The sequence below is a fragment of the Lygodium microphyllum genome, chromosome 26 (genome assembly GCF_053477565.2).
Source record: "Lygodium microphyllum isolate KBCC chromosome 26, Lygodium_microphyllum_v1.1.10, whole genome shotgun sequence".
Taxonomy (NCBI): domain Eukaryota; kingdom Viridiplantae; phylum Streptophyta; class Polypodiopsida; order Schizaeales; family Lygodiaceae; genus Lygodium; species Lygodium microphyllum.
In genome coordinates, this window is record NC_141160.1 from 53,587,242 (window position 1) to 53,598,633 (window position 11,392).

General features: G+C 40.0%; 1 protein-coding gene across 1 annotated transcript; it reads right to left on the bottom strand.

Moving 5' to 3' along the window:
• Positions 1–1,764: 1,764 nt before the first annotated feature.
• LOC148013278 (3-ketoacyl-CoA synthase 9-like) lies at positions 1,765–4,887 on the bottom strand. Its single transcript, XM_087668615.1, has 2 exons — positions 3,367–4,887; positions 1,765–2,432 (listed from the first exon to the last, which is right to left on the bottom strand). The coding sequence occupies exons 1-2, from the start codon at positions 4,414–4,416 to the stop codon at positions 2,031–2,033; spliced, it is 1,452 nt and encodes a 483-aa protein (XP_087524741.1). The 5' UTR covers positions 4,417–4,887; the 3' UTR covers positions 1,765–2,030.
• Between the last annotated feature and the right edge of the window lie 6,505 nt (positions 4,888–11,392).

Below are 11,392 nucleotides of genomic sequence, written 5' to 3' on the forward strand. Positions count from 1 at the left end.
TGGGGAACAGAGAGAAAGAGAATTGTAGAGAGATAAAATATAAAATTTGAGAGAGAGAGAGAGAGAGAGAGGAAAAGAAGGGAAAAAAGAAGAGGGAGAGAGACAGAGAGAAGAAAAGCAGGGAGAGAATAAAAGAAGAGAGAGAGAAAATTTTAACATAGAGAGAGAGAGAGAGAAAATATAAAATTTAAAAAAAGAAAAAATTTAAAGAGAGAATAAAGAGAGAGAAAAAGAGAAAAAAGAAAAAAAGAGGAGAGGGAGAGAGAAGGAAAAGAGAGGACAGAGGGGAAAGAGAGAGAAGAAAAGTGGGGAGAGAGAAAGAAAGAGAGAGAAGAAGGAAAAAGAGAAAAAGAGGAAGAGAGATGGGGGAAAAGAGGGAAGAGAAAAGTCTTTTTAAATTTAAATATTTTTTGAGAGAGAGGGGAAGGGAGAGAGAGAGAGAGACACACACACACACACACAAGATAAAATTTAAAAGAGAGAGGGAGAAGAAAAAAAAGAAAATTAGGAGAAAGTGGAGAAGAAGAAAAGGGGACAAAGAGAGAGAGAGAGAGAGAGAGGAGAAGAAGAAGAAAAAAAAGAAAAAAAGAGAGGAAGGAGATAGAAGAAAAAGAGAGGAGAGAGCGAGGAGGAGAATGAGAGAGAGAGAGAGAGAAGAAGAAGAAGGGAAAACAAAAGGAAAAAAGAGGAGAGAGAGAGAGAGAGAATAAGAGAAAGAAGAAGAAGGGAAAACAAAAGGAAAAAAGAGGGGAGAGTGATAGAAGAAAAAGAGAGGAGAGAGCGAGGAGAGAGAGAGAGAGAGAGAGAGAAAAAAGTAAGAGAGGATTAAAAATAAACTAAAATAGAAGGTAGAGAGAGGGTGAAGAAAAAAATTAGAAACAAAGAGGAAAAAGATGAGAGAGAAATATGAGAAATGGATTATTGAGTGAAGTACTTACAATTTTAGAAAGAAAAAGAAAGATATAGAAGGGTGCATGAGCATCTTGAGTATGGAAGGGATATGAGTTTGCATCTTGAGTATGGAAGGGTTATGAGTTTACAACCAACAACATTAATGAAACTTCTAGTTTCATGCTTACGTTGTTGCACAAGCTAATAGTAGACCAACCAACAGAAGGGTATTGAAGGCATCAACGAGGATCAAAGGAGGAGGGGCCACACAAGTTTCATGCTTGTGTTGGTGTCCCTTTTTATCAACTAACCCATACATTAATGGAACTTCTAGTTTTTTTGTTTGTTTGAAAGAAGCTCTAGCAACAAAGGATTGGTGCCATGAAAGTAACCATTCGCAACCTTCTTTTCATTGTTCAAAAAACACCTCATCTACATTATTGAAATTTCCACCTCAATCCCTTGTACTTGTAAACCCATAAAGGTGTAATTAAGCTTTAGTCACCTAATTTGACTCACTATATTATAATGGTTTTGTAACTCTAAGCAAGCCCATTGTTTCATAGTAGTACCACTAATTGATATGTACAAATGAGGCCTGCAAAATGGTGCATTATGATGATTGTTAGAGTATATGATAGTTGATAATAGGGGAAATGACAAAAAGTCCCAAATTTGATTCGAGCTTACAACGAACATAAGATATTGACTTGCTTACACTGCATTTTTTTAATTGCATTACAAATATCAATTTTGATGCTTACAATGCATATGTTTTATGGCATTATAAATATCAATCTGCTTACATCGTTGATATTTTGTTGCATTACAAAAGATCAACAGAAATGTAACAAAACAATATTGAAAACTAAATTGCAAGAAGAGTGTGAGGCATGTTCCAAAACTATAGCGAGCAAAGTGAGCTACACAAGGTGCCTTCTCTTCGACCCTCGAGCATTGGCATGAGCCTGAAAAGGCCATAGGGTACTTGGTGAGGGAATAAAGGAAGTGGGGCAGAGTGGCAGAATGTTCAAATTGTAGAGGGTATATAAGGTTAATCGGCCCGAATACCTTATACTACTCCTTGAATTGTAGAGGGTATATAAATTTTTTATAGGCCCAAGAACCTTAGTTCATTTTCATTCGACGGGGTAGCGGTGGATGCAAGAGGCCCAAGGGTTGTGGGGTTGCGCGGGCGGGACATTCCGGAGCGCATGCCAGACCGCACTATTGCACTTGAAGCCGCTCCCGAACGCGATCTGCCACACGCGGTCGCCCTTGCGCACCCGGCCTTTGGCCTCGATGTAGGCCAGCTCGTACCAGATGGACGACGAGGATGTGTTTCCGAAGCGGTGCAGCGCCATCCGCGATGGCTCCACGTGGCCCGCCTCCAGCCGCAGGTTCCGCTGGATGGCATCGATCACCGCCCGCCCGCCCGCGTGGATGCAGAAGTGGTCGAAGGCCAGCGAAAAGTCCGGCGTGTACGACTTCACCCGCACGTGCAGCAGATTCCGGGCCACCAGATTCACCAGGAACAGCACCTGCATCCACCCACCCACACACCAGTGACCCCACACCACACCACACCGCAAGGCTTGCATGGAAACCATCCCTTTACACACATACCTTTTGATCTAAATTAACTAACGTTTTAAACCTTTTAATCCAACATTTTCAATCACAAAACCTTAGAGACTCAAGGATACTTGCAATAATTAATTTTCCTAATTCCAAACCTTGAGAAACCCAAGAATAACTTTCAAGCCTAATTTAACAACAAAGTTTGATCACGACCCTCATCGTTTGTCAGCAAAACCCCAGCCCCCCCGGGACCAATCAAGAGTCCGGGTGGGGTAGTACAAGCTCATACTTGCACACACACATACCCATGTGCACCTAGGTGCCCAACCAAGTGGACACTCTAACTCTAACAAACACACCATATGAACATAGGTGTCCAACCAAGTGAGCAAGGCTTATACTCCCAACCTCATCGTTACGACCCTGAACCGCATTCACCCAAACCATCAACTTTGGGACGCTTTTTCAATTGTTTTCACCTAAAGGAGCATTTTGGCACCTGCTCTTGCCTAGATGGCAAAATGATTTGTGATGGATGCCTTACCTAAAGGCGAGAATGATATGTGATGTGATGTTTATTCAATTATTTTTCATTGAGTCAAGTTAGTGAGACTTTGAATTGGACACATGTCTGGACAGTGCATGTTTGCTGGTCTCTAAGGTGTTGCTCCTTTTTCAAGCTGTACTCAACCAACCACATGGAAACATGAGACAACATCCTTGTAGTCTTGCATAAAAGTGTCATAAATGCCTAGCAAACACTTCCAAGCAAGTTCAAACTCTAAAAGGAAACATATATCCTAAGAAAAAGAAAATTGACAAGGGCAATGTTCACATGCAAATCATTAGTTTTTAACAAAGTTTCTCTTTATATGTATGGCAAGCACCACCAACCTGCTCTGAGAGGGGCAAGACGAGAGGGCCTAGGGTTGAAATGTTGGCTGCGAGGGTGTCACCCGCAACAACCATGAGGTCCTTGGAGAGGGAAACGCCGGGGAGGCCTTCAGGGTCCTCGCGATGCTGGACAGAGAAGAAGGAGCGGTCATCGGAGCCCTTGTGGGTGCGGACGGTGTGGGCAAGCCGGTACTTGGCGCGGGCGCGGTCGGATGGGCAGTTGGACAGCAGGACGGCAGCGGCGCCCATCCGGAAAAGGCAATTGGGGAGGAGCATTGCCTTACTATTCCCGAGATACCAATTCAGTGTTATGTTCTCCATGCTGACTATGAGCGCATAGCTGTTGCCATGGACCTGCAGCAGTCGCTTGGCCATGTCTACTGCTATCACACCCGCGCTGCACCCCATTCCCCCCAGGCTGTAGCATCTCAGATCCTCCCTCATCTTGTACCTGTTGACCACCATCTCCGCCACGCTCGGCGTCGGGCAGAAGATGCTGCAGTTCACAATCAGAATCCCCACCTCCTGCAGCTTGCACCCCGTCGCCTCCAGCAGCCGGTCCAGCGCATCGAACATCACCTGCTCCGCCTCCCGCCTCGCCCCCTCCATCGTCCTCTCCGGCGGTATCTGGTGCAGCGGCTCTGGCAGGCATGTCTCGTCCCCCAGCCCCGACCGCTCCAGGATCTTCCGCTGGAACTCCAGGCTTTCCTTCTCATAGATGTTGAACTGCTCCATGCGCATGATGACCCCGGCGGACGGGGCCCTGAGGGACTCGGGGGGCACGGCGCATGCGTAATCGATCAGGTAGACGGAGCGGCGGCGGGACATGGCATAGGCGGTGGTGGTGAAGACGACAAGGGCGGAGAAGAGGAGCAGGTTTTGGTGGAAGGGGGACCAGAGGTCATGCATGGCTAGGGGAGGGGCAATGAGGAGCAGGTTCTGGTGGAGGGGGGAACATATGTGGTAAATGCGATGCAGGCGAGGGACAATGTAGGCCATGAATGGGAGCACCGGCAGCAGGCCGAGCGCGAGCTTGACGTGGGTGTTCATGTTGCAGGCAAATTGTTGCTTCCCCAAGCGCTCAAGTGATACGGATGGAGATGATGCTTCTGGCTGTAAAGCGAAGGAAGCTAGCTGCAGGTGATGCTTCAGTATTGGATGGCTATTCAGGCTGTAGCTAAAGCAAAGGAAGCTAGCTGCAGGTGATGCTTCAGTATTGGATGGCTATTCAGGCAGCTGTAAGTTGGCGGAGCTTCACTTCTGGCTGTAGCTAATTATGCAAAGGAAGCTGCCGATGATGCTTTACTAGATGCGAATTCAGGCAGGTTGTAAACGGAGCTTCACATCCGGGGTCATCTTGCACGCCATTGCTAAGCTCTGAAGTGATGCTGATGGAGGATCCTGCCCCTAATGAAGGTGCTTCTAATGGAGCTGCAGATGATGTTTGTTGAGACTACGGGTCAGTACCGAGCTACTTATATGGGAGTGTGTGAGTGATGATGAGAGAGAGTGAACGCCCGGGGAGCCGTATGCTCTACGGACTTCAAGGTTGAGAAGAAGTTTCCATGCATGAAGCGCTTTTCGTGTTAGGGGTAGGCGCAGACTCACAAGGTGCCAGGTCCCTTTCGTAGCGGTTGGGGTTCGTAAATATGCATCTTGATGTCCAAGGGTCTAATCACATCCGTGTATACTGTACTTTGGAGCTATAAGCCCACTTTGTTTTCAAATTGAATGAATCCTCCAACCCTTGACCTAATATTTGGCCACACCTTTTAATGCTTAGCTGATTATTAACACCCCCCTTTCCAACGAGATAGAATGCAAGACCGGATCTCTCTCTTTCAAGCATAAGTTAGTCAAACCACTCTTTTACATCGAAATACAAGTTTAATAATTACCCTATTTGAAGCTCTATTGGTAATACCAAGATGTATTGCATCATCTCTCATCAAAGGAAATTTGCAATAGGAATTTTTCCTTGTTTGCATTACCTATACACCTTATAAACAAAAAAGGTTCATAGTAGCCTGTAGGCAACTTATTCCTACTTCTCGATATCGTTCTAGACCTCCTAACTCACCGAAGCATTTAAATGTTTTGACCTTATGTTCATCCTTCTTAATTGGGATCCTCATCAGTGCTGCCTAACCCAACAAGCAACCACCCAATTGGTAGGGAGTGTGTGTGAGTAATGGAGATCAAAGGTTCGAACCGAGTAAAGGGAGATCAAAGTTCAAAACGCGCGATTAGACAGCTCCAAGACCCTTAGCCCTATGTTTGCCTTTCGTGATTGGTTAAAGGATTGTAGAAAGTCACTTTGAACTCGTTTTCTCTACATTGACAAACAATCTAAGCCATTGCATTTAGTGTTGCCTAGGCTCTTCATGGCTTCTAGTAAGTGCACATCACATAAAGGCGAACCATGAAATAAATAATAGTGCATGACAAACCTAACCTTCAAGCTAACATACATGAAAGGGAAAGGGCAAGGGGTTGTGGCAAATCATGTGAGTTTGCACATCATAGCCTTTTAAATTGGTTGAGTTCTCTTTACTCCAACTATTGAGTTTTGAAGAATTTGGAGTCAAATTTCCATACATTATCTAAGCCATGTGCAGATTGTATAGTGTAGGAATAGCTTAGGTAACTCCTTTGAAGCGACTTCACTCTCCCATTAAGGAGAATTTTCAATATGAGTTACCTTGCATGTAACATGTCTTTTTTTTTTGCGTAGTATTTCTGTGACATGGTGATCAAAGCATAAATACTACTTACTCTATGGCCTTGCATATAACATGTGTCATTGTTTCTATGTTGTATTGTACAATGTGGTGATCCAAGGATAAGTATAGTACTTACTTTACAACACGTTAAGACAGAGCTATTTGACAAGAGACTCTCCATATGACCTAACATTATTTACTACTTTTCACTTCTATTCTTGAAACACTAATTAGAAGATTAGGTTGCTCTAAAATTGTAGGGCTCAATATTATATATCCATCTTAAAGAATGTTTAAGAAATGAAATCCATTTATTATATGGCCTATTTCTAAAATAATACACATTGTTATAAAAACACGTTAATAATTATTGTGCATCAACCCCTTTTTACATAGTTGGCTTGCCATTGGTTACTACTATCCAGAGAGCCACCTTTTAATAGGTGAACAAAACACAATATGCAAAAACACTTCTATTATTGCAATAACCTATGGCCGTCACACAATACCCCCTGCAAGGAAGAAACCACATCCATTCAAAGGTAGGCTACATTTTTTAAATGTAAGATTGCAAACTTCATTTTTATTTTTTAGGAAAAGCTCATTCAAATTTAATGATTTCCCATCATGAGCTCTAGTCTCTTCTCTATCGTTCCAAATGGTCTAATATTAGCAACAAGAGAGAACTCTCACAAAATACATAATTGAATCTCCCATTAAGATGGCTATACGATCACAACTTTGTGATTTCAAGTTTAATAAAATAGGTGGGTACATCCAATGGTGCGGAGGTGCTAGGTATGTGTTGTTTTTGTTGTTTCAGATCTATTGCCTTGATGTGTTTTGCTAGGTGTTGGAATAAGGTGGGCCACCATAAAATAGTTTAACATACATTTTCACTATGTTTACATTCTAAATAGAATTTTGCTATCTCTGTATAGAACTCTAAAAACACTAGCATTCATCTTCTTTCACATTTTGTCTAAAGGTCTCATTTCATGCCACATGACACTTTGCATTTACCATGTGTGAATATGTTTTCAATGACTTGTCATAGTGTCTCCATATTATGGGTCATTATGATACCCAAGTGTTGTGACTAGTCTTTTTGGTATCATCATTGTTGATGTTCATCCATCCCCATAGTTGTCATCCCCATCCCCATCCTTGTCATTGCCAACATAGTGATTATATGTATTAACAATTTTTGTTGGATGATTTGTTGTAGAAATACATAAGTATTGCACTTACAGCCATATCATTAGTTGCAACCATAAGTCCTTGGCATTGCCCTCTTCATCCTTCTCCTCATCACTTTTGTCATCATCATTAACATCAAGTTTACTTGGACAACAAGCTCGCTCATTCTAACGAGGTACTAAACCTTGAAAGGGAGGGGACACAAGCACACCATGTGAACTTAGGTGTCCAACTAACTGGTTCACCTAACAAGACTTGGACTTACAACCTCATAATTATGATCCCAAGTTTTATTCACAAGGACATCATCACCTTTGAACTTACAACCTCATAATTATGATCCCAAGTTTTATTCACGAGGCCATCATCACCTTTGGGACTTGATGTTTTTATTCCTACATGGATAGGCATTAAGTACTTGACATTAAATATTTTGGTTGGAACTTTCCCTTCCTCTAATTTAGTTTGCATCACTTTGTTGAATTCAAAATGAGCCACCATTGTGTTGTATAGTGTAGGGCCTTTTATGATAAGTTTTTTTAAAGGCATAATTCAAGCTTGCAATTGCCCAAAGGCTCAACATCCTTATAGAGTATATCATATCTTAGACGAGTCTTATTACATCTACTCAAATTAGGGATTGAACTTGCAACCCCAAGCTATTCACACATGTCGATACTAGTGTTTTGTTATCAATGTCACGTGTGATTTTTTTGTGATTAATTGAATGCATGGTGCTTTACAAAAATGATAATATGATTGATGGTATATTTTAAGAACATATTTGAAGTGCATTTATTTCTACAATTACAAGAAAGTATGAAACAATTTCCTAGGAATTCATTTCATCTATCTAGTCACTAAAAGAACATTTAAATTCATAATGATTGCATCAACTTGGGACCGTAGTAGATTACCTATTTTGAAGTTCATTTCATAAGTGGAGTATTATAGACGTTGACTAGGAAAAGTAAACTCTTTGTAAATATTAAGGTCCAAAACCCAAGTAAAAATATCAATAGCCAACTTGGAAGCCTAAAAGCTATACTCTTTTGTATTTTCATAGTTGAAAATACCATGCAAGTCCAAGAGAATTCAAAAGGACAAGGCAACATCTCCTTAAGTTGCAAATATTAAAGGCTTCGAATAGTTAGGTTATATGATTGGTGGCAAGCCTACTACATAACATTCAATATCTAACACTAATAATTTTAGGATTGGGGCATTTGAAAAGTACTAAAGGGAAATAGTTTCTACATTTTAGAGTAAAAGGTAATTGCACAACTTGAACATTGATAATGAAAGTGCTAAACGATTGGGCCAATCTTCCTAGTCTCTTGTACAGATGGGTGAGTAATTCTCAATCATGCATAAACACTAGAAGATTAGGGCAACTTTTATTAGCCTAAGCTTAAATAGAAAAAATAGCAAATATTTATCGTAGTTTTTTTCTCTAACCATGGAGTGTTCACCACAAAAGTCATTTTGGTAGCATATTTATAAAAACCTTTAACTTCAGTTTTGGAGAGATTGTGGAGTCAACTTAATGTGTTTGTCACTTTTACCAACTAAATGTTTTACGTTGAAGGTGTTTTGGAAAACATTGCAAATCATGTTATACTAATTTTCTAAAGCTCAACTTTCATAAGCACTACTCTAGCATAGTTCACTCATGTAGACTTACTAGCATGCTTAAGATCTATAGAAGAGCAACACAATAGAGATAGGCCAATGGCCCAAAAGTGAGATTTTATGAATTCATTGTTCATTATGGGGACAATCAAATCACACTAGTTCTCTCTATACAAAAATGTACTTATTGTTTTTGGCCTACTTTTTATTTGCATTAACTTTGACATTGACAAGGGAGGTGGTCGTGTGCACTCGTGACACTCACACTTTATCCACACATAGCTCATTTCCTTTTATGTTGGTTTTTCTAAGCTTCCTTGAATTCCATTGTCCTATACATTAAAAGTTTAGATATACCAAACAACCAAGGAAGTTGATAAGACTATGACATGTTTACCTACTGTTTCAAGGAACCCAGCTATACAAGGAAAGAAGGACAATGAATCATTTAAAATCAACAAAGTTTATGAAGGTGTACTCTTGCACGTATGTTACCACAAAGTAAAATTGCATTTCATGTATGTTACCTCAAAGTAAAATTTAAAATCCCATGACAAATCATTTGAATACAAAAGCCTCGTGAGTCACCAGCATTATTTTAGAGCCATGAGCATGTCCTTATAAGGAGACTCTAATGTTGATAATGGTTATCTTGAATATATAAGAAGTGAATATCTTTATTTCTCATTATTACCAAATATGTCATTCAATCCTCGCTACAAAAAATTGGGACTCCATCATGATTATGCAAACTCTTTCACAATATATGTTAAAAGGTATATTGTTTGATAGAATCTTGTAGTTATTAAGAATCCTAAGGTTTGTGTGCATGTAGAAAACATGTTCTCATTACAAGATCTTCCTCAACCTTAGATGATGGCATTCTTCAAACTTCTACTTATATTCCCTTGGTTACGTTTTTCCTAAAATTACATAAGTCATGTAAGATACTTATTTTTCTTACATGCAAATTATATCTTTGCTTGCCTCATGTTGGTTACTTTCACTTTATATGACTAATTTGAGTCTCTTTCGGTCTTTGAATGAATTAAAGTTGTTTAAGACTGTCTGTCCCTTCTTTAAGAGTCTGAGGATGTGAGGTAGCTTATCCTCATCATAATACAACTTACAAGGAGAGGGGTTATGGTCCCTGGATGAAACCTAAGGTGGACTAAGTGTCACTGGGACATAGGTGGCAGGGAGGCAAAAGAGCATGACCGTCATGGGCCAATGCACACTAAGTTCCCAGGGCCATAGATGGACAGGCCTCCATGATGGCTTCCTTTAAGGAAAGGAGTACCTCAATAGCTTCCCTTTCTTTAGCAAGCATTGCGAACTTCCTATCCTTCTTCCCCATCAAAGTGGCTCTACTCTTCAGCCAAACCTCTCCTTGTATATTACCCTCTTATCTTAATTCAACTTAATGTTTTCTCCAAAAAAAAAAAAAGACCACTTCTTTTGATCCATTATCTCACTTTGGGGCTTTAAGATGGTTACAATGCCTTTGTTTAGAAATAAGTACATTGTAAAGGTTTTATCAAGAATACACTTATTAGACCATTAAAATTTTTTATGGTCTTTCAAAAACATAATTTACATTTTTAATGACAAATTCTAGATTTATGAGAGTGTTGATGATTAGAAGAAGTAATTTGTGCTTGGATGTCTGGTTCCATATGATGGCTCTATGTTGGACACTATCTTAGGATATACACATTGCTCATCACCAGTCAGCATTTATGGCCAAAGTTGTGATTCAATATGTTGCATTTTCTAATGGAAACATCTAGCTTACCAACTAAATAATGAGATTCCATAGCTTCATAATGTGATACCTTCAATGGTAACGAGAGAACCACCTTCTCATTAATGTTGTTATTGAAAGAAAACATGGGCACAATGAAAAATAAAAAAGAAATGTAAATACCAAAGCAAGAAGACTTTCTCTGTGACTCCAAGAATATCTTTTAGCACCATTTACTTTAAATACTTCCCAAACACACATAGGTTTTTAAGCACTAATAGCACTTTACTGCTTTGAAATATCCAATTATCCTTGGGCATCATGTCTTCAGGGCTTAGTTGAGCCCATTGAATGACGACCTAATCATGCAAGCCTTGTCCTTTTGATCAAGCCCCTCAAACCCTTGTGACTAAGACACATCTACTCCTTCTTAAGCTATCGATTCAAGAATAGATAATTAACATCCATTTGAAAGACTAGTCACTTCTTAAAAGCAACCAAGGCTACTATTGCATGAATAGTGATTATCCTTATTGCATGTGCAAAGGTATTCTCCCATGAAGTTTTATGAATGACTTCTCTATGTTGTTGCCAATCAACTATGTCAAAAGTCTAATTTTTATTGACTATATCCTACTTCACTTTCATGAAATATTTCCCCATATGGATTGTCTATGTGTCAAGAGAAATGCCAATTTGTCATTATGAGGCCTTGTATTGTTTGTTC

Coding starts and splice junctions, on each gene's coding strand:
- LOC148013278 (XM_087668615.1), bottom strand. CDS start 4,416: ATGAACACCCACGTCAAGCTCGCGCTCGGCCTGCTGCCGGTGCTCCCA. Junction 2,433..3,366: donor TCTTGCCCCTCTCAGAGCAG/GTTGGTGGTGCT, acceptor GGGTGGATGCAG/GTGCTGTTCCTGGTGAATCT.